This window comes from Balaenoptera borealis, assembly GCF_965194805.1.
Source record: "Balaenoptera borealis genome assembly, chromosome: 15".
Lineage (NCBI taxonomy): Eukaryota > Metazoa > Chordata > Mammalia > Artiodactyla > Balaenopteridae > Balaenoptera > Balaenoptera borealis.
The window spans coordinates 85,413,445-85,437,053 of NC_138871.1; the positions used below are offsets into that span (position 1 = coordinate 85,413,445).

General features: G+C 40.2%; 1 protein-coding gene across 6 annotated transcripts in view; it reads left to right on the top strand.

Moving 5' to 3' along the window:
* The window catches only part of ADAM17 (ADAM metallopeptidase domain 17), a 60,825-nt gene that overhangs the window by 26,732 nt on the left and 10,484 nt on the right, over nucleotides 1-23,609 (top strand). For 5 of the 6 annotated variants that reach the window (XM_082357550.1, XM_082357551.1, XM_082357553.1 and 2 more), the window contains 7 exons: nucleotides 1,652-1,741; nucleotides 3,696-3,809; nucleotides 7,042-7,186; nucleotides 7,295-7,383; nucleotides 9,662-9,814; nucleotides 14,305-14,504; nucleotides 15,852-15,955. In XM_082357550.1, the coding sequence (XP_082213676.1) occupies nucleotides 1,652-1,741; nucleotides 3,696-3,809; nucleotides 7,042-7,186; nucleotides 7,295-7,383; nucleotides 9,662-9,814; nucleotides 14,305-14,504; nucleotides 15,852-15,955 (895 nt within the window). Of the gene's footprint in view, nucleotides 1-1,651; nucleotides 1,742-3,690; nucleotides 3,810-7,041; nucleotides 7,187-7,294; nucleotides 7,384-9,661; nucleotides 9,815-14,304; nucleotides 14,505-15,851; nucleotides 15,956-23,609 lie in introns of those variants that run through there. The other variant, XM_082357555.1, reaches the window with a different exon arrangement.

The window sequence follows — 23,609 nt, forward strand, 5'->3', positions numbered from 1 at the left end:
CTGGATGACATAGATGGGACGTCTGTGGTCATAACTAACTATAGGGCAAAGATTTGAAGGCAGGATTACAGAAGTATTGATGCTGGATTTTTAAGCATTTACTATTGTAATTTTAAAAGTCAAGGGAATCATATTTCACTGACATTTTTTTGTCCGTGTGACCTCATGCCTCGTGATAGCTTGGCACTGACACAAATGATGTTGAGGGAATAAAAGAGAATGCAGCTATTGATTCGTAGTGCAGAACCCAGTGCAGCCAAGGCGTCTTTCTCCTTGCCTTGCTATTCCCGTTCTGTGGTTTTTTGTGCCCTTCCTCACCCTTCTTTCCCTTCCCTTCCATGCCAAGTGAATTTATTACGAGGGTGGTAGGAGGAGTGTGTGAAGTCACTATAGCTCTTGTTCCTAAGTAGGAGAGTCCTTCTTGAAAAGCTTCTTTCTTAGTATGGGGTTTGTATTAGGGGCTCCTAGTTTGCTTCTTTGTTCATTACACCAAGAATATGAATATAATGAGAGGTCTGGTGTTAAAAATTGCATTTCTTGGTTTACAGTTACTATAAGCAAAGAACAATTTCTTAGATGTGTAATGTGCTTCACAGCTGCCAGAACAAACCTCATTTACCCAGTTTTTGAACAATAAAATCTTCTCTTTGAGGAGCAGATTGGTAATGAGTATTCTGTTCCTATATATTCAATAGTTTGAATTGTCCTTGGCTATTGTACTGTGGCTCCTCCCTCAGTAATCTCTACCCACCTTCCCCCTTCCCAAATCAGAGGACAGGAGAAAGGAGGTGTGGTGAGACCTCACTCCTCTCTCTCTGTTTCTACCTGGTCCTCGGTGCTGCACTTTGCCCAGGGGGGGGTCTGGTGTAGGGTTAGCAGTATCTGTCACTGTTCCTTACCTCTTTCTGAAGAAGATGTTTTTCTGAGGTATGTGGCAAGAGATAGAATGAACAGAGTACTTATTTTTAGGAATATTTTAGGTGAATTGATTGACTTTTAACTTTCATTTCCGTAGTTGACTGGAATGGCAGTTTTTAAAAAACTTGTTACTTGATATTTTGGTTCCCTGTGCAGTTGATTACCTGAAATTTGGGATGAACTGTACCACTGCTCTATTCTGATACCAACATTTTAATAGCTAGTTTATTTATTTATTTTTGGCTGTGTTGGGTCTTCGTTTCGTGCGAGGGCTTTTCTCTCTAGTTGCAGCAAGCGGGGGCCGCTCTTCATCACGGTGCGCCGGCCTTTCACGATCGCGGCCCCTCCCGTTGCGGGGCACAGGCTCCAGACGCGCAGGCTCAGTAGTTGTGGCTCATGGGCCCAGTTGCTCCGCGGCATGTGGGATCTTCCCAGACCAGGGCTCGAACCCGTGTCCCCTGCATTAGCAGGCAGGTTCTCAGCCACTGCGCCACCAGGGAAGCCCTCTGATACCAACATTTTAAGTTTGAGGCTAGGAATAATTTCTTTATTAGCACTGTCAACGTAAAGCGTAACATCTTAATGCTAGTTTTTGTAATTGGTGAAACTTTTACAATGGTATTTTATCTGAACTGATTTTTTTTTTTGTTATCCCTGCAGAACTTATATTACATTGCAAAGAGTGGTAAAGATATACATAATGTCTTTCTCTCGCTCTCTTTTATACACACAGATAGAGCTAATTGACAGAGTTGATGACATCTATCGGAACACTTCATGGGACAATGCAGGTTTTAAAGGTTATGGAATACAGATAGAGCAGGTATTTATCAATGGATGTGGGTTATAATACTCAGCTAAGTTATGTGTTGTAAATATTTGTCACTTGTTTTCACAACCCAAAAACTTATCTTCTACTTTACTCATAAATAAATATTCTGAAATGCCAGTGATTTTTATCTGATAAACTTAACAGTGTTTTGATATTAATTATTTATAGATTATGAAATATTCTTTTCTTAGGCTTATTTTAGGCAGAAAGCTGCCTTATGCTGCTATGATCTCTCTTTTTTCTGAATTCATGGCCTTTTTATCCCCTGCCTTGCTTTAGTTTTCTATGATTATGCTTAATGTCTTTAGTTAGAATTCTAGCACATGCTGTTGAATGCTTAGAAAATTTACTTAAAAATACTATGTACATTTGCAAGGCGTTTATACATACAGAACCATTAGATCTCTTTTCCCAAAAATCTCCTGAGTTCTTATCTGTCAATAGAGTATGTCCAGCAGTGATGTATTAATGTCATCCTAATTATATCACATAGTAAAAATTGTTCCAAGTTGATAAGACTGATTAACAAGACTTCTGAAATTGGGTATTGCTTTGGACAGACATTTTGACATGTAAATTAAGGAAATTATTGTCTCTATTTTTTCCAGGCTCTTTGTACTAAACTAGACATATTCTTATAGGTTCTGTAGTTTAGAATTTAGAGAATAAAAAGAAAAAAGCTTTTGAAATCATACTTATAAATGCTAAACTTTTATACTACTTGTCGAAAAGTAAGAGAATTATTTTCCCCTTTTCCATTCTCTTTCACTGTTTTGCATTTTCTTTTTTAAGTTATTATTTGAATAGGTAATATATACACGGTACAAAAGCCAGTGAAAAGTAAGTCTCCTCAACCTCTACCCATTGTCAAACCAGTTCCTTTCCCCAGAGACATCCGTGTCACTAGTTTCATCCATATCTTTCCAGAGATATTTTATGCATGTATAGCATGTGTTTGTATATGTGTGTGTTTGACATATTCGTGGTATGTTGTACTCTTTTGCACCTTGCTTTTTCATTTCATGAATATGTTGGTGATTATTCCATTATGGTACAACAGAGGTGTCTCACTTGTTTAAAATAGCTGCATCATGTTTGAGTTTTAGGAGACCAATAAATAAAGCTCCTTTTTGCTTTAAAATTTGGAAACAATTGAAAAAATGAGGTGTGATAGGAGATGAGAAAACCAGTTTCTGTAAAGATGACAGGTGGGTTGGAGGATGTGGTTTAGATGTGCTGTCACAGGGGCTCCCACCTAGCTGATCCCAGAGTTGATCTTGATCACCCACCGCCAAAGCTGCAGAGCCGCCCCAGTGAGCTTCCCCCGTGGTGGCAGAGCAGAGCCCAGTATCCCTCTCTGTAGGCTGGCAGATCTGGAAGAGGTACCGGCGACAATGAGCTGAGCACGGCTCTGTTCCTTTGCCAGATCTGCCAACCTATATGTTTCATCTCCTTTGGAGACAAACCTTTGTTCCTTTTTTAAAAAATTAGGATTAATATGAATTTGTACTGTATGTGTAGGGAAAAGCCCCTATTTTTTGTACTCTTATTCCTGTGGTGTGCGGTGCTGCACATCTTATTGTTCTGTATCTCTGAATCAATGACTATAGTTGGAATACATTATTTTAGGCTCATGGAACCTAGGTTTTCATTTTTTCCAACTAAATATAGAGGAAATAAAATTTTAGGAGTACATTGATAAATGTATAAGTCATTCTTTGACATATGTGTTTTGCATACCATTTGCTTCTCAGTTTGTTTTTAAATTAAACATTAGATATTAGAGCTGGAGAATTTTATGGAATTTTGACTCTAAAACTTTTTTTTTTTTTTTTTTAAAGAATGGTAGATGGTCTTTTTTTGAATAGCTGAAACAATGCAGTATTATTTCAGTCTTGTGACTTTTTTCTGAAGTGTTCTAAGTATTTTATCTCTTTAAGTATAGATTCGCATTCTCAAGTCTCCACAAGAGGTAAGACCTGGTCAAAGGCACTTCAATATGGCAAAAAGTTACCCAAGTGAAGAAAAGGATGCTTGGGATGTGAAGATGCTGCTAGAGGTAGGTCGTGGAACCCTGAAAGTGATACTATTTAACACCATTTTCTGATTCCTAAAAACGTGGGTCATGTCTGTATTAGTGAAGGGGCATCTCAGGAAAGGTGACTGAAAACTAGGGGCAGCCCACCCCAGCTGATCCAACAGTGCCCTCATCCCCTGTAGCAGGGCAGACAGCAAGGTGGGCAGAACTGAAAGCGAAAAATGCTACAGAGCAATGCTTCTTAACCGTAATATCTCTGCGAATCTAGTGAAGTAATCGGCCTTTAGAAAATAGATGGATACCTAACTTACAGATTTTTTACACACCATTTTGTTAGTTCAGGTCTCTTTGAAGCTTATCAGTAGATCTTTTAGGTCAATAATTACCAAATGGTATGAAAATGTATTAGATGGTAGAAGTATAACTTGGAGATCTGAAAGTTCTCTATGGAAATTTAAAATTTTTGTGTTTTTATTCTGGTAACGAATCTAAAGATAACATAAACATTCTATGTCATATGGATTCTTGCCTTGACAAGATATGATTTATCCTTTTTGTCACATGATCTCAGTTTCTGTCTGTGTGTCCTATTGCTTTGTTGTAAAATGACCGCCTGTGAAGTGATAGTGTTTATCTTTTACTGTGTTGTTAATGTGTTAGTTTCCTATGGCTGCTGTAACAAATCACTGCAAATTTGGCAGCTTAAAACAACATCTTTATTTATCTGATAGTTTCTAGGGTTGGTCCAGGCACAGTGTGGCTGATCTGGGTTCTCTGGTTAGAGTCTCAACAAGGCCAAAGCGAAATCAAGTTTTCAAAGCTTGAATGGAGTTAAAGGATATTATCAGGTTGAGATCCATAGAGTGCTGTATCTGTATAATACTCTGACATACCTTATCTAACGTGGGCCACTAGCCACCGGAGAGGTGGTCTGAGATAGCACCATTACTCTTCTAAAGAGACTCAGCCAAGTGTATTCGTCTATTAGGGCTGCCAATAATAAAGCACCACAGAGTGGGCAGCTTAAACAATAGAAATTTATCTTCTCACAGTTCTGGAGGCTGAAAGTCTGAGATCAAGGTGTTGGCAAGGTTAGCGTCTTCTGAGTTCTGTCTGCTTGGCTTGTAGGTGGCCGTCTTCTCCCTGTGTCCTCACATGGTCTTCCCTTTGTGTGTGTAAGGGCACCAGACATTTTGGATTCGGCCTACCTGCATGACCTCATTTTACCTCCATTACCTCTTTAAAGGAAGGCTCTGTCTCCAGATACAGTCACATTGTGAGCTGCTGGGACTTAGGACTTCGACCTATGAATTTTGGGGGGGGACACAATTCAGCCCATTAACAGCAAGGTTAAATGACTTGTCTACGTTTAGTTATACAACTAGTGATGACAAAGCCAAAAGCAGGTGGCCAGGTCTCCTGACACCTAGGACAGCTGAACGATCCCACCTCTGCTTTTCTGTGGGCCTCCAGACAACTCACACCAGGGGAGGGACCAAAGGGAATGACTTGCCTCTGCACATGCTCCTCTCCAGTTCTCTTCCCTAAGGCTCCTAAGAGTGTCCCAGAGCCTAAGCCTATTATCATGGAACTATCAAAATCCCTCTGTGGCTAGGGAGACAGCTCCCGGGGACACCTCATTCCTTATACGGGGCTTTCCGACCGCTCATTTTAAGCATTAAAAAAAATCAGTCTTTTTAAGTTGGAGTCTCTGACTGTTATGGTAGAGGTTTTTAAAGTAACATGTGGACCCCTTCTGGGGAATTCCCTGGCGGTCCAGTGGTTCGGACTTGGCGCTTTCACTGCAGGGACCCAGGTTCAGTCCCTGGTCTGTAACTGGCGTCCTGCAGGCTGTGTGGTGTGGCCAAAAAATTAAAAAATGAAAAAAATAAAGTAATACGTGGACCCCTTTTAAGAAAAAAAAACCCTCCCAAAGCACCAGTGCTGACTTGAATGAATTTTTATCTTAATTTTAGTAACATAAAACTAGGTATATATGTTTTCCTATAAGTTTATAACTCCTATACATTGTAAAACCAAAGCAAACTTTAAAACCCCTACAAAACCAATAGAATCCTTGAAGTCCTTTAGAGGGATTTGTTTTGGTATGAGGTGCTGAGATCCCCTGGAAGAAGTATCAAAGCCCTGAGCCTTGCAGAATTGGAGTGTCCCCAGTGCTGAACTGCATGTGTTTACGTCAACCCTCCTAGTTCTGAAACGCTATAAAAAGCTCCAAGCTCTTTCCTTTTTGCACCCTCCGCATGACAGTCTGCTTCTCATCTGTGTAGATGAGTGAGAACCTTAGGTAAGGAGCACTATACCGCACAGTTTTGTGATTGCTGGTGAAAAACTGCAATCGATCAAAGAAACAAATACTAATTCGAAAAGATACAGGCATCTCAATGTTCATAGCATTTTTTACAGTTACCAAGATATGGAAGCAGCCTAAGTGTCCATGAGTAGATGAATGGATAAAGAAGATGTGACGTGTGTGTGTGTGTCTCTCTCTCTCTCTCTCTCTATATATATATATATAGACACACACACACACACACACACACACACACACACACACACAATGGAATACTACTCAGCCATAAAAAAGAATGAAACTTTGCCATCTGCAACAACATGGATGGACTTGGAAGGTGTTATGCTAAGTCAGAGAAAGACAAATAATATATGATATCACTTATATATGGAATCTAAAAAGTACAACAAGGGACTTCCCTGGCGATCCAGTGGTTAGGACTCGGCGCTCCCACTGCAGGGGGGCACGGGTTCCATCCCTGATCGGGGAACGTAACATCCCGCATGCCACCCGGTGCGGCCAAAAAACAAACAAACAAATAAATAAAAAATGCAACAAACTAGTGAATGTGGCAGAAAAGAAACAGACTCACAGATAGAGAGAACAAATTAGTGGTTATCAGTTGGGGGGGGTGGGAGGGGCAAGTAGGGGTAGGGGATAAGAGGTGCAAACTGTTCTGTGTAAAATAAGCTACAAGGATATATTGTACAACATGGGGAATATAGTCAATATTTTATAATAACTATAAATGGAGTATAACCTTTAAAAATTGTGAATTACTAGATTGTAACTTATATTGTCTATCAACTACACTTCAATTAAAAAAATGTAAAAAAAATTGCAATCGTAAAGTATGGTAGTATTCTGGAATATTAAGTTGATATATCTTTTAGTCTGATGTAACTGTTAATCTAATTAAGAGTACTTTTTTTTTTTTTAAAGCAATTCAGCTTTGATATAGCTGAAGAAGCATCTAAAGTCTGCCTAGCACATCTTTTCACCTACCAAGATTTTGATATGGGAACTCTTGGATTAGCTTATGTTGGGTCTCCCAGAGCAAACAGTCATGGAGGTGTTTGCCCAAAGGGTAAGTTTTCCATTTGTTGTATGAATATGTGAGGATAGCAAGGTGATTGGATTATATTATAATTCTGTATTGAACAAGCAGTTTGTTTCTGTTTCCTTTTTCCTGTAGCTTATTATAGTCCAATTGGAAAGAAAAATATCTATTTGAATAGTGGTTTGACCAGCACAAAAAATTATGGTAAAACCATCCTTACAAAGGTATGTTCTTTAATTTTTAAAAGTGTAGATTTTGAGTTTATTGTAGTAGTACCTGAGCTATTACATATTTATTTAGGTATCTTTTTTAAAAGCTATACATACTGTTTTTTGTTTCTGTCTAAAAAGATGTATGCTTTTAGTGGGAAATATGAAAATAAAAAGTATAAAGAAGAAAATAATTGTTAGCTGTCAAATTTCTTTTGAGACAAGTCGGGATTATTGTTTTCCCTAAAGACATCCCTTCTGGAGCCCTTCCTCTACAGCTCCTGTTAAAGGACTGCTATCCAAAATATATAGGGAATATACTAAAAACTCAACAATAAAGGACCGAACAACCCAATTTAAAAATTGGCCAGAGATCTTAATATACACCTCACCTCACCAAAGAAGATATGCAGATGGCAAATAAGCATGTGAAAAGATGCTCAACATTATATGTTATTAGGGAATTGCAAATCAAAACAACAAGGAGATACCATTACACAACTATTAGAATGGCTAAAATCCAAAATCCTGGTAACACCAAATGCTAGCGAGGATGTGGAGCAGCATGAATTCTCATCCATTGCTGGTGGAGATGCACAGTGGTGCAGCCACTTAGGAAGATGGTTTGGCAGTTTCTCATAAAACTGAACTTACTCTGGTATTACCATAGGATCCAGCAACCGTGTTCCTTAGTGTTTACTCAAAGGAGCCCTCACAAAAACCTGCACACGGATGTTTATAACAGCTTTATTAGTAATTGCCAAGACTTGGAAGCAGTCAAGATGTCTTTCAGTAGGTGAATGGATAAACAAACTGGTATATCCAGACAATGCAGTACTGTTCAGCACTTTAAAAACAAGAAAAAGAAAAAGAGCTATCAAGCCGTAAAAAGACATGGAGGAACCGTAAATGTATATTACTAAGTAAAAGAAGCCAATCTGTTTGATTCCATCTGTATGAGATTCTGCAAAAGGCAAAACCTTGGAGGCAGGAAAAGGATGAGTGGTTGCCAGTGGTTGCTTCCCCAGGGGGGAGGGATGAATAGGTGCAGCACAGAGGATTTTTTCAGGTGTTGAAACTATTCTGTATCCTTTAATGATGGATTTAAGACATTATGTGTTTGTCAAAACCCATAGAAAGTGCAACACAAAGAGTGAGCCCTAATATAAATTATGGACTTTGGTTGATTTAAAAAAAGTGAAATGGGATGAGAGAAGAAAAATATAGTAAGCAGTTTCTGGAAACTTTTTGATTTCCAGAATTGTTTCTCATGGTACTCCTTTACCTTTTTGGTATCGCAGCATCATCAGTGGTTTGATTTCATGACATGTTTTCCTTGGTCTTCCCGAATTTTTCTATTATACGACACACAGAACAAAAAATAAATTGCTTCGATATTTTTAAAGTGTCAGTCTGTTAGAGAATCCACTAATGAATTTTTCCAAAGCACAGTTTGGAATCACTTCTCCATATTGCACCTTTGGGATTTGAGTACTTTTTTGCTAAAAATGCAAAGTTTTCTTTACTACCATTTTAATATAAACACTTGGTAATCTTCAACACATTGGTTTCAGAATTGGGACTCTGTCTTAAAAAAAATTCCCACGTCTTGCAAAATGCATACAATTTTTTTCAGATTCTATGGAGTGATTTTTTTTTCCCCCTCTTAGGAAAAAAATCAGTAAATAAATCTGTTATTTTTTGCAGTTAAATACGGGAACATTTTTAGCTTTACTGGCTAAATTCATTGTTATGTTCAGATAGAAATCCTCTGGTGATCTCATCGGTTCAGTGCAGCCCTTTAACTGGATTCTGATAGATAAAATCCTCTAGGTCATTAAGATTGTCATTGGACATGAATTCAGTCACTGGGATAAGGAACATTGTTTCATTGTTCTTCAGTTGTCTTGTTTTTACACCACCCCCCCCCCCACCCATGTATCTGTTAGTTAGATCTTAACAGGAGTATGATTGGGGTGAGGGGCGGGAGGCTTGGATGATTGACTGTTAGCTATTTGGTTTACTGGTGCCAGGCATTTTTTGAAATGGCCCATGTTTGGTGCCTCAGTAAGAGTGTTCCAGTATATCTTTTAAGTTATATTTTCTTACATTGATTTAAATTCATCCTTATAATACTACTTACAATATTAAATAAAATCCCATGAATTCTGTTTAATTTCTATAATTGATAGAAGAAATCATAGTCCAACATTTAAGACAGCAGGGCCCAACTGGCCAAAGCAGGTGATGTTTAGGTATTAGGAAATAATGTTTTCTCTGCATGATCCTTCAGGAAGCTGACCTCGTTACAACTCATGAATTGGGGCACAATTTTGGAGCAGAACACGATCCAGATGGTCTAGCAGAATGTGCCCCAAATGAGGACCAGGGAGGAAAGTATGTTATGTATCCCATAGCTGTGAGTGGCGATCATGAGAACAATAAGGTATGTATCTTTTGGAGCTTTTTTTATGTGGTTAGGAAAGAAAGAGGCTATGTTTAATTATAATGAGAGCTCAGGAAAGCTTTCCATTCTAGGGATGGAACTACAGATTACAAAGTACCTTGAAACTTGTTTGTGTGTGTTAAGAGTGAAACATGGTCCATCTAAATCTGCTCATCTGGAATGTTTGTTGTCAAAGAAGATCATGTGTTGGTTTGGGCTGTGTGGAAAATTAATTACTTAATATAATGGCTTGCACTGGAGGAGTCCTAGTTTGCAGGATCTGGTGGGCTCAGGCTTTCAATTAAAAATTTCCTTTCATTTCATTTACAAGTTTGTCATTCATGTTAACCCTACACTGCTTCACAATATGCACGTTTTAATAAACCTTTGCAACAAAATACATAATTTGCCAGATGTAAGCATCCTGTGGGTAGGGCCCTTGCCTTTCTGGTTACCGGCTCTGTCTCCAGGGCCTGTTCAGGGTAGCTGGTACATAATAAATACTTGTCAGGTAAATAGAGGAACGATTTTTGAGGGTGTCTGGTGGAGTACACAATACTCATTGACTTGGGACATGGTAAACAGCTTCAGAGACTTTCCTAAGAGTGGCTATGACTAACTCGTAGAGCCTGAACTGAAAGTGTTCATAGATGTCTGTCTGGTCCTTCTTCCTTTTACTTGAAGTTGAGCAGCGCGAGGCATCATGAGGAAAATATTGTGGTTTTGTGCTGAATTAAAGTGGGCTGGGGGATGGGCTAACCATCTGCATCTAATCAGGAAGGAAGGTCAAGTTATTTGTCCTGACTCCCCTTTTAAAGCCTGATCCAGGAGCGAGAGGAAAGGATTACTTTTGTGTTTCCCTGGCCCTGACCCTGCCTTTTAAAATTCTGGTCTCGTGTTTTTTTTGTCATGTTTTTTTGTTTGTCGCATCTTGTTTTCTTTGGCTGTTAGGTGTAAAGTCCGTTCCTCTCTTTCTTTGCTTGTTATGCTTTATTTTTCCTCCACTGAACAACTTGTGCCTCAGGAACTACCTGTTTTGCCTGTTCTTCCATTGTATCACATACCCTACTGAGTTTTTCTCCTTTTTTCAGAGGTTGTCTCTCTTTTTCTAATGATGTACACTATAGTTCAGCACTGTTCGCTGGAAGGTTCTGTGATGGGGGAAACACCATCTGCTGTACCCAGTGCAGTAGTCACTAGCCCCGTGTGGCCAGTAAGCACTTGAAATGTGGCTGCAGAGACCAAGGAACTGAATTTTAAATTCTGTTTTATTTAAATTCAGTAGTGGTTGCCTGGGGCTGGAGGTGGGAGTGGGCATTACCTGTAAAAGGATCTGAGGGACCTTACTGAGGTGATAAAATGTTCTAAAACTGATTTATGGTGATGGTTTCATCGCTTGGTAAAATTACTAGAAATCACTGAATTGTACAATTGAAACTGGTAAATTTTGTGATATGTAAAATATGCCTTAATAAAGCAGCAAAAAACCCAAACAACAACAACAAAAAACAGTGTGGGAACCGAGGGAAGGTGGTGAGGCTATAGGTGAGTCACGAAGCCATGAGTTGATAATCGCTGAAGCTGGTGAGGGGCCATGTGAGCATCATGAATCCATTCTGTCCACTTTATAGATGCTTGAACGTTTCTGTAATAAAAAGTGTGAAATATGTGGTAAGGAAAAAGAAATTTAAATAATCACATATGGCTAGTGGCTGCCATATTAGACAGTGCAGCTCTAGTTGTTAGTCACTGCTTCTTGGTCGTGAGGATGGCATCAGTACTTTGGGGTAAAGTGTTTTACTTTGCAGACTGTGCAAGTGAGCATGCGCGGTGCTAACTCTTCCTGTTACAAGCCCTCCCTAAGTGAGACCCCCCCGTGGGCTCTTGGACCGTCCCTGTAAGAGCTCGCTAATGAGAATGGAAGCTGGGCAGAGCCATGTATTTCTGGAGCTGCTAGTCTGTCAGCGAAGCACACTTTAGCCGTTTATTTACTTTGTCCCAAGTGTATTTTCTTTAATAGTTTGGTTTACCCAAGTAGCAGTCTCCTTGTAAAGAGATACTGGGCATCTTCTGGTCCACATTTTAATTCCTTCATTAAAATTAATTCCTTAAAATGTTTTTAACTAGGTAAAAAAGGCTCCAGGACAAAAATAAGGTGGTTCCTCGACCTAGAAAGACAGGACCTGGCACCTTACACCAGGCAAGCCAGACGGCATTAGGGATCGTAACCTCTTAGCGTTTATTGGTGGGAGGAGAAGGGGGTGTGGTAAGGATACAGAGAGAGGGCTCAGAGGTCTTCGGGGAGTGTGGAGGCAACAAAAGCGAGAGTGATGTGGTCAATTTTCCCTCAGCTGTGTCTGGGGGGTCCAGCTGCTTGGGGGTGTGACTCTGATAAATTAGCAAAGAGATCTTCTTATTGGTTCAGTGTGAATTTGAATTCATAAGGACCTGGCCTCCCATAATGAACTGGTAGAATTGAGCTCATGAGTCTGCAGTGCTGGTGAATAAACGCAGCAAAATACTAACTGCCTCAGGCCTAGACTGAAATAACCAGGCCCCTTAAATGTCTTTACTGTAAAGATACATTGGAAGATTCTTTAAAAAAAATCCAGTTAGTGTTTCTGTTTAGGGAGATGGGGTCTTCAGTGTCTTTTGGAGAGTAATCCTTTTGTATCTGATTCAGTGGTCACAGTCACCTTTGGAGGGTTGAAAAGGAAAATCAATTCAGTTTTTTCTTCCTGTGTAGGGAATACCCAGTTCTTCCCTATTGTGTGTTTCTTCCTGTGTGTCTACTTTACTATTCATAGAGCCCCCTTCACTTCTGACCCTTCTGGTCACCAGACGTGGAGGTTTTTCTTTACACCAAGCTGTTTCCTGCAACGCCAGCTGGGGTTAACTCAGTTCTGACACTCTCTTCCTGGAGATAGCATCAGATCCCAAAGGTTAAGGGCTCAGTCCCATAAGAGTGCCCTGATTCTGCACTCCCCCCCTCACACCCCCAGATGCCACTCACAAGCCCAGGTCATCGCCTGTGCTTCTAACCAACTGGCTATAGATTGGGGGTTCCAATGACCCCCTCCTTGGGTTCAGTTAATTTCCTAGAGCGGCTCGTAGAACTCAGGGAAACACGTTTGCCAGTTTATGATAAAAGGCTGTGATCGAGGATACAGATGAGCATCCAGATGGAAGAGATGCATAAGGCGAGGTGTGTGGGAAGGGGCGTGGAGCGTCCCTGCCTCTGAGTGCACCCGTCTCCCAGCACCCCCATGTGTCCGCCAACCCCTAAGCTCTCCGAACCCTATACTTTTGGGATTTTATGGAGGCTTCATCACATAGGCACGATTGGCCCTTAGCTCCGTTTTAAGCCCTTGTCCCTCCGAAAGAGAATGGAAGGCGGGGCTGAAAATTCCAGGCTTCTCATGGTGGCTTGGTCATTTTGGTGACCAGCCCCCATCCAGGAGCCACCAAGGAGCCCACTCCAGGTCGGCTCATTACAACAAAAGACACTCCCATTTTGACCCAGGAAATTACAGGGGCTTCAGGAGCTCTGCGCCGGGAACTGGGGCCAGAGACCAGTGTATATTTTATACTGTTTCATGAGGGTCCTGTGCTCTCCGCTCCTCAGGGGTCTCATGGCCTTTGTCTGGGCTGAAAGTGAAGCCATTTTAGCCATTTGCAAACTGTGGCGGCCCTACCTCTAGAAGTACCCACGCTGAGTTTTACCCAAGTCTTGTTCTGCTTTTCTTGATAATTTCAGATGGTTTGGAAAATGGACTCCATTTTAGAGCTCCAGGTAAAAATGCCCAAATGTAGAAGGTCATTTTCATGTTTCTGTACACCAAGTGGGCAAGCTAGGGTTCAGGCTTCCTTTGAGATGCTGGTCAACTGTAGAAACTCAAAGAAACTTAAGATCTTGGGGACTCATGAAAACGTTTAGGTAATAATTTGGAATTTAATCTTTTAATAGACTATATGTAATAATATGCCTCTTACTAAGCTCAACTATTTAAACACTTTAAACATGGATCATTGATGTAAATATTCAGGGAAAGATGAAGAGGTAAACCAGAGCAGACCCTGTTTTGCAGGCCTGGATCGTTACATCTAGGAAGACGGCCGCCTGTGCCCCGTTCTCAGTGTCCCTGCAGCGGGGCCTGTGCCTGAGCCTGGGGTGGCTTAGAGTCTGGTGACCCTCTGCTCGTGTCGGACTGGCTGGGGTGTTTGGTCTCAGCATTCGTGTAGCTTACTTTCCTGTGAAGAATTTTCGGCTCTTGACCACATTCACGTCACCTTTTTAGCATCTTGCAGAGGGCCATGACTCAATTCCATACAAATGACATTTAGAGGCGACAGTGAACCTGACATACCTTCAAGGTAGTTCTGATTGTAGCTTTTGTGTTAAAGTTTGTCCCTGGAAAAGGAGCACAAACACCACCTGGGAATGAATTTTTATGTTATTTTGGGTCCTATGTGGCCTCTTTTCTCTTAAGATGTTTTCAAACTGCAGTAAACAGTCCATCTATAAGACCATTGAAAGTAAGGCCCAGGAGTGTTTTCAAGAACGCAGCAACAAAGTGTGCGGGAACTCCAGGGTGGACGAGGGGGAGGAGTGTGACCCCGGCATCATGTACCTGAACAACGACACCTGCTGCAACAGTGACTGCACGCTGAGGCCGGGCGTCCAGTGCAGGTGAGGAGCGTGGCGCGGGGTGGAGTTGGGCGCCTGACAAGGGTCTTCACAACAGCGGGCTGAAAGCGCGGGGCTCTAGAATCATCAGAGGGTCTGGCAAGTGTGTGTTTACCCCTTCTGCCCTTTACAGCGAGAAAAATGTTTTCTGGAAAGCAACGTGACATTGTATCACAAATCCCCCATCTTGCATCCTCTCTGCTGTAGCAATGCCATAGTACAAAGAATCTTTTCTAAGGAAACAGAGATGTACAAAGATGATTTAGCAGAGATGTTCATGGCTACATTCTTTTATAATAACAAAATATGGGAAACAATCAAAATGACAGTCCTGGGACATAAATTAATTATTGTGTATCTATACTGTAAATAGTGTTGAAGAATACTGTTTAATCCCAGAAACTGTGGAGGAAGCAGGTTACAAGTTAGAAGGTACTTATGTTTCCATTTTTAACGTCCGGTGCCTGGCTTAGAAGTAGAGGGGAGAATGAGTGACTGGATGGATGGATGACCAAAGTAGGACACATACATGCATACATAAGCAGATATGTAGATAAGCTGACATTATAGTTATATGATAATCAATAATGTGGAACTTACTTTCTAATATTTATAGGCCATTTTTATCTCTCCTTTTGTAACTTTTCTTTCCATGTCTTTTGTTCATTTTTCCTATGGAGATGATCATATTGTTTTATTTTATGTGCTCTTTATATATTAAGAATTTTTGCTTATAGACATGCTTTCTATTTTGAAATGTGCCCTGTGGGATAAAGTACTGCTTTCATTTAAAAAAAAAAAAAAAAAAAAAAAAAGAAGTAGAGGGGAAAACTTTAATTTATGGTAACAGATTTAACGGTATACAGTGCATATTAACATTGTAAATACTGATAGGGCTGATTAGTTTCTTGACCACTGTTGCCTTGTGGGCTTGTGTATTTTGTTTTGTTTTGTTTTTTTAATTTTTGGCTGCGCCATGCGGCATGCAGGATCTTAGTTCCCTGACCAGGGATCGAACCCATGCCCCCTGTGTTGGGAGTGTGGAGTCTTAACCACTGGACCACCAGGGAAGTCCTTTTTTTTGTTTTTTAATTACTGTATTAAGTTAATGAAAACCAAGGGCACCAAGATGTTTTAAAGATGGGTCACTTTGGGCCACTGTGCTGCCTGAGTCTGCATCAGGAAGGGTAGATGGACCATGTGCAGGTGGTACTAGCACCTGGGACTCTGTGCAGGAGTGGGTGACCCAGCCAGGAGACCCTGCCCTGCCATTTCAGGGCCCTGTGGCATGACCATAGTCTGTGCTATGGGGCTGTCCTTTGACTTGGACTGTCTGCTCTTCCTCTCTAGTGATAGGAACAGTCCTTGCTGTAAAAACTGTCAGTTCGAGACGGCCCAGAAGAAGTGCCAAGAGGCTATTAATGCTACTTGCAAAGGCGTGTCTTACTGCACAGGTATGTCCTCCCGTTGGTTCTCTTGGAATAATTTGCTCAAATGGGTATGTGTGTGTTGGAAGGCAAGATTGTGTTTCATTCAGATGAATATAGCCCTTTTTTTTTTGCCTCATGTGCAGAGTTGAGTTGATCTCAGCACACTTGTCATTGGTCAGACGTGCAAGGCCCGTGATTATTTCTCTTTGTTGTTTATTCCCTTTTATTCACTTCCATTCTCCTTCCCCTCATAGGCATCTGCTTTAACTTGTTTAATATTTGCCTAGATAGGTGTATATCCTTGAAAGATAGTGTGTTTATTTTCTGTATATGTGTGTTTTTAACGTGCCAAAATGATACTATACCTTAGATCATTTTTTTAAAAACTCAATACCATGTTTTTACAACTCTGTTTTTTATTGCCCTGTATTTCTGTCTGTGTATCTATATCTTTGTATCTAGTTCATTGTTTTGGGCACTTGCTGAGTGTTTAGTCTTGTGATTTACTGTATTTTACTTATCTGTTCACCAAGCAGTAGCTGCTTGGATTGCCTTTATCTCCTCATACTGCAGATAGGATTACACCGAACACTCTTACACATCTACTTTGGGAGCTCTGAGAGCTTGCTGGGTGCATACGGAGGAGTGGAATTGCTTAGTTGTGGAGGGAGGCACTCCAGTGTTCTCTAGAGCACAGCAGTAACGGGTTTGTCAGTGCCACCGTCAGTGGTCCAGGTTCCTGTATTCTGATGTCCTTGCTGACACACTGTATTATCTAGCTGTCTTATTTTTTTTGCTGGTCTGATGAATATAAAGTGATTTCTTCTTATTTACATTTTTCTTGAACATTCTTTATATTTGTTAGCTATTTAGATTTCTCCTTTTGTGAATAACTAGTTCATTTATTTGGTCTATTTATAAAAATTGCATTTCATTTTTGCTATTATTGATTTGGAGGAGTTCTTTTATGATAATCCATTTGGTTTATTTATTTATTTATTTGTTTGTTTATTTATGGCTGTGTTTGGTCTTCGTTTCTGTGCGAGGGCTTTCTCTAGTTGTGGCAAGCGGGGGCCACTCTTCATCGCGGTGCGCGGGCCTCTCACTATCGCGGCCTCTCTTGCTGCGGGGCACAGGCTCCAGACGCGCAGGCTCAGTAGTTGTGGCTCACGGGCCCAGCTGCTCCGTGGCATGTGGGATCTTCCCAGACCAGGGCTCGAACCCGCGTCCCCTGCATTAGCAGGCAGATTCTCAACCCCTGCGCCACCAGGGAAGCCCAATCCATTTGGTTTAAACATTGCATATACCTTCCTCCTATCTGTTGTCCTTTTTGGAACTGAAATCTTTCACTTGAATCAAATCTGTCATTTTGTTTGTGTATTTATTTTTTTGAGTTGTGGATAGTTATAAAGATATTTTCCACAACTGCTTCTGTAGCTTCATAATTTTACCTTTTACATTTAGGACTTTATCTGGAGCTAATTTTGAGATTGTATGGATTATCAATATTACCTGTAGTTCTGTTAGTTGTTCCTTTAAAAAAATCTCCAAGCTATATTATTAGGTACATGATTGGACATATTCTCTACATCTTCTTTTTTTTTTTTTAATCAGTCATCAATTTTATACACATCACTTTATACATGTCAATCCCAATTGCCCAATTCAGCACACCACCATCCCCACCCCACCGCAGTTTTCCCCCCTTGGTGTCCATACGTTTGTTCTCTACATCTGTGTCTCAACTTCTGCCCTGCTACCCAGTTCATCTGTACCATTTTTCTAGGTTCCACATACATGCGTTAATATACGATATTTGTTTTTCTCTTTCTGACTTACTTCACTCTGTATGACAGTCTCTAGATCCATCCACGTCTCAACAAATGACTCAATTTCGTTCCTTTTTATGGCTGAGTAATATTCCATTGTATATATGTACCACAACTTCTTTATCCATTCGTCTGTTGATGGGCATTTAGGTTGCTTCCATGACCTGGCTATTGTAAATAGTGCTGCAATGAACATCCGGGTGCACGTGTCTTTTTGAATTACGGTTTTCTCTGGGTATATGCCCAGTAGTGGGATTGCTGGGTCATATGGTAATTCTATTTTTAGTTTTTTAAGGAACCTCCATATTGTTCTCCATAGTGGCTGTATCAATTTACATTCCCACCAAGAGTGCAAGAGGGTTCCCTTTTCTCCACACCCTCTCCAGCATTTGTTGTTTGTAGATTTTCTGATGATGCCCATTCTAACTGGTGTGAGGTGATACCTCATTGTAGTTTTGATTTGCATTTCTCTAATAATTAGTGATGTTGAGCATCTTTTCATGTGCTTCGTGGCCGTCTGTATGTCTTCTTTGGAGAAATGTCTATTTAGGTCTTCTGCCCATTTTTGGATTGGGGTGTTTGTTTCTTTAATATTGAGCTGAATGAGCTGTTTATATATTTTGGAGATTAATCCTTTGTCCGTTGATTCATTTGCAAATATTTTCTCCCCTTCTGAGGGTTGTCTTTTCGTCTTGTTTATGGTTTCCTTTGCTGTGCAAAAGCTTTGAAGTTTCATTAGGTCCCATTTGTTTATTTTTGTTTTTATTTCCATTACTCTAGGAGGTGGATCAAAAAAGATCTTGCTGGGATTTATGTCAAAGAGTGTTCTTCCTATGTTTTCCTCTAAGAGTTTTATAGTGTCCAGTCTTACATTTAGGTCTCTAATCCATTTTGAGTTTATTTTTGTGTGTATGGTGTTAGGGAGTCTTCTAATTTCATTCTTTTACATGTAGCTGTCCAGTTTTCCCAGCATCACTTATTGAAGAGACTGTCTTTTCTCCATTGTATATCTTTGCCTCCTTTGTCATAGATTAGTTGACCATAGGTGCGTGGGTTTATCTCTGGGCTTTCTATCTTGTTCCATTGATCTATGTTTCTGTTTTTGTGCCAGTACCATATTGTCTTGATTACTGTAGCTTTGTAGTATAGTCTGAAGTCAGGGAGTCTGATTCCTCCAGCTCCGTTTTTTTCCCTCAAGACTGCTTTGGCTATTCGGGGTCTTTTGTGTCTCCATACAAATTTTAAGATGATTTGTTCTAGTTCTGTAAAAAATGCCATTGGTAATTTGATAGGGATTGCATTGAATCTGTAGATTGCTTTGGGTAGTATAGCCATTTTCACAATGTTGATTCTTCCAATCCAAGAACATGGTATATCTCTCCATCTGTTGGTATCATCTTTAATTTCTTTCATCAGTGTCTTATAGTTTTCTGCATGCAGGTCTTTTGTCTCCCTAGGTAGGTTTATTCCTAGGTATTTTATTCTTTTTGTTGCAGTGGTAAATGGGAGTGTTTCCATAATTTCTCTTTCGTATTTTTCATCATTAGTGTATAGGAATGCAAGAGATTTCTGTGCATTAATTTTGTACCCTGCAACTTTACCAAATTCATTAATTAGCTCTAGCAGTTTTCTGGTGGTAGTTTTAGGATTCTCTATGTATAGTATCATGTCATCTGCAAACAGTGACAGTTTTACTTCTTCTTTTCCAATTTGTATTCCTTTTATTTCTTTTTCTTCTCTGATTGCCATGGCTAGGACTTCCAGAACTATGTTGAATAATAGTGGTGAGAGTGGACATCCTTGTCTCGTTCCTGATCTTAGAGGAAATGCTTTCAGTTTTTCACCATTGAGAATGATGTTTGCTGTGGGTTTGTCATATATGGCCTTTATTATGTTGAGGTAGGTTCCCTCTATGCCCACTTTCTGGAGAGTTTTTATCATAAATGGGTGTTGAATTTTGTCAAAAGCTTTTTCTGCATCTATTGAGATGATCATATGGTTTTTATTCAATTTGTTAATATGGTGTATCACATTGATTGATTTGCATATTTTGAAGAATCCTTGCATCCCTGGGATAAATCCCACTTGATCGTGGTGTATGATCCTTTTAATGTGTTGTTGGATTCTGTTTGCTAGTATTTTGTTGAGGATTTTTGCATCTATATTCATCAGTGATATTGGTCTGTAATTTTCTTTTTTTGTAGTATCTTTGTCTGGTTTTGGTATCAGGGTGATGGTGGCCTCATAGAATGAGTTTGGGAGTGTTCCTTCCTCTGCAATTTTTTGGAAGAGTTTGAGAAGGTTAGATGTTAGCTCTTCTCTAAATGTTTGATAGAATTCACCTGTGAAGCCATCTGGTCCTGGACTTTTGTTTGTTGGAAGATTTTTAATCACAGTTTCAATTTCATTACTTGTGATTGGTCTGTTCATATTTTCTGTTTCTTCCTGGTTTAGTGTTGGAAGGTTATACCTTTCTAAGAATTTGTCCATTTCTTCCAGGTTGTCCATTTTATTGGCATAGAGTTGCTTGTAGTAGTCTCTTAGGATGCTTTGTATTTCTGCGGTGTCTGTTGTAACTTCTCCTTTTTCATTTCTGATTTTATTGATTTGAGTCCTCTCCCTCTTTTTCTTGATGAGTCTGGCTAATGGCTTATCAATTTTGTTTATTTTCTCAAAGAACCAGGTTTTAGTTTTATTGATCTTTGCTATTGTTTTCTTTGTTTCTATTTCATTTATTTCTGCTCTGATCTTTATGATTTCTTTCCTTCTGCTAACTTTGGGTTTTGTTTGTTCTTCTTTCTCTAGTTTCTTTAGGTGTAAGGTTAGATTGTTTACTTGAGATTTTTCTTGTTTCTTTAGGTAGGCTTGTATAGCTATAAACTTCCCTCTTAGAACTGCTTTTGCTGCATCCCATAGGTTTTGGGTCGTCGTGTTTTCATTGTCATTTGTCTCTAGGTATTTTTTTATTTCCTCTTTGATTTCTTCAGTGATCTCTTGGTTATTTAGTAACGTATTGTTTAGCCTCCATGTGTTTGTGTTTTTTACATTTTTTTCCCTGTAATTCATTTCTAATCTCATAGCATTGTGGTCAGAAAAGATGCTTGATATGATTTCATTTTTCTTAAATTTACCGAGGCTTGATTTGTGACCCAAGATGTGATCTATCCTGGAGAATGTTCCGTGCGCACTTGAGAAGAAAGTGTAATCTGCTGTTTTTGGATGGAATGTCCTATAAATATCAGTTAAATCTATCTGGTCTATTGTGTCATTTAAAACTTCTGTTTCCTTATTTATTTTCATTTTGGATGATCTGTCTGTTGGTGTAAGTGAGGTGTTAAAGTCCCCCACTATTATTGTGTGACTGTCAATTTCCTCTTTTTTAGCTGTTAGCAGTTGCCTTATGTATTGAGGTGCTCCTATGTTGGGTGCATATATATTTATAATTGTTATATCTTCTTCTTGGATTGATCCCTTGATCATTATGTAGTGTCCTTCCTTGTCTCTTGTAACATTCTTTATTTTAAAGTCTATTTTATCTGATATGAGTATAGCTACTCCAGCTTTCTTTTGATTTCCATTTGCATGGAATATCTTTTTCCATCCCCTCACTTTCAGTCTATATGTGTCCCTAGGTCTAAAGTGGGTCTCTTGTAGACAGCATATATATGGGTCTTGTTTTTGTATCCATTCAGCAAGCCTGTGTCTTTTGGTTGGAGCATTTAATCCATTCACGTTTAAGGTGATTATCGATATGTATGTTCCTATGACCATTTTCTTAATTGTTTTGGGTTTGTTTTTGTAGGTCCTTTTCTTCTCCTGTGTTTCCCACTTAGAGAAGTTCCTTTAGCATTTGTTGTAGAGCTGGTTTGGTGGTGCTGAATTCTCTTAGCTTTTGCTTGTCTGTAAAGCTTTTGATTTCTCCATCAAATCTAAATGAGATCCTTGCCGGGTAGAGTAATCTTGGTTGTATGTTCTTCCCTTTCATCACTTTAAGTATATCATGCCACTCCCTTCTGGCTTGTAGAGTTTCTGCTGAGAAATCAGCTGTTAACCTTATGGGAGTTCCCTTGTATGTTATTTGTCATTTTTCCCTTGCTGCTTTCAATAATTTTTCTTTGTCTTTAATTTTTGCCAATTTGATTACTGTTGTCTCGGCGTGTTTCTCCTTGGGTTTATCCTGTATGGGACTCTCTGCGCTTCCTGGACTTGGGTGGCTATTTCCTTTCCCGTGTTAGGGAAGTTTTCGACTATAATCTCTTCAAATATTTTCTCTGGTCCTTTCTCTCTCTCTTCTCCTTCTGGGACCCCTATAATGTGAATGTTGTTGCGTTTAATGTTGTCCCAGAGGTCTCTTAGGCTGTCTTCATTTCTTTTCATTCTTTTTTCTTTAGTCTGTTCCACAGCAGTGAATTCCACCATTCTGTCTTCCAGCTCACTTATCCGTTCTTCTGCCTCAGTTATTCTGCTATTGATTCCTTCTAGTGTAGTTTTCATTTCAGTTATTGTATTGGTCATCTCTGTTTGTTTGTTCTTTAATTCTTCTAGGTCTTTGTTAATCATTTCTTGCATCTTCTCAATCTTTGCCTCCATTCTTATTCCGAGGTCCTGGATCATCTTCACTATCATTATTCTGAATTCTTCTTCTGGAAGGTTGCCCATCTCCACTTCATTTAGTTGTTTTTCTGGGGTTTTTTCTTGTTCCTTCGTCTGGTATATAGCCCTCTGCCTTTTCATCTTGTCTAACTTTCTGTAAATGTGGTTTTTGGTCCACAGGCTGCAGGATTGTAGTTTTTCTTGCTTCTGCTGTCTGCCCTTTGGTGGTTGAGGCTATCTAAGAGGCTTGATGGGAGGCTCTGGTGGTGGGTAGAGCTGACTGTTGCTGTGGCGGTCAGAGCTCCGTAAACCTTTAATCCACTTGACTGTTGATGGGTGGGGCTGGGTTCTCTCCCTGTTGGTTGATTTGCCTGAGGCAACCCAACACTGGAGCCTACCTGGGCTCTTTGGTGGGGCTAATGGCAGACTCTGGGAGGGCTCATGCCAAGGAGTACTTCCCAGTACCTCCTCTGCCAGTGTCCTTGTCCCCACGGTGAAACAGAGCCAGCCCCCACCTCTGCAGGAGACCCTCCAACACTAGCAGGTAGGTCTGGTTCAGTCTCCCCCAGGGTCACTGCTCCTTCCCCTGGGTCCCGATGCGCACACTATTCCATGTGCGCCCTCCAAGAGTGGGGTCTCTGTTTCCCCCAGTCCTGTCGAAGTCCTGCAATCAATTCCCACTAGGCTTCAAAGTCTGATTCTCTATGAATTCCTCCTCCCGTTGCCGGACCCCCAGGTTGGGAAGCCTGACATGGGGCTCAGAACCTTCACTCCAGTGGGTGGACTTCTGTGGTATAAGTGTTCGCCAGTCTGTGAGTCACCCACCCAGCAGTTATGGGATTTGATTTTACTCTGATTGCGCCCCTCCTACCGTCTCACTGTGGCTTCTCCTCTGTCCTTGGACGTGGGGTATCCTTCTTGGTGAAGTCCAGTGTCTTCCTGTTGATGATTGTCCAGCAGCCAGTTGTGATTCTGGTGTTCTCGCAAGAGGGAGTGAGAGCACGTCCTTCTACTCCGCCATCTTGGTTAATCCTCCTCTCTACATCTTCTTGATCTGCTATTCCTTCATCAGTATGTAGTGCTCCTTTTTGACCCTTGTGATTTCTTTTAACTTTTTTTTTTTTAATTTTTATTGGAGTATAGTTGATTTACAATGTTGTGTTAGTTACAGGTGTACAGCAAAGTGAATCCGTTACACATATACTGTTTTAACTTAAATTGTTTAATATTCAGTCTGCTACCTGTTTGTTGTTGTT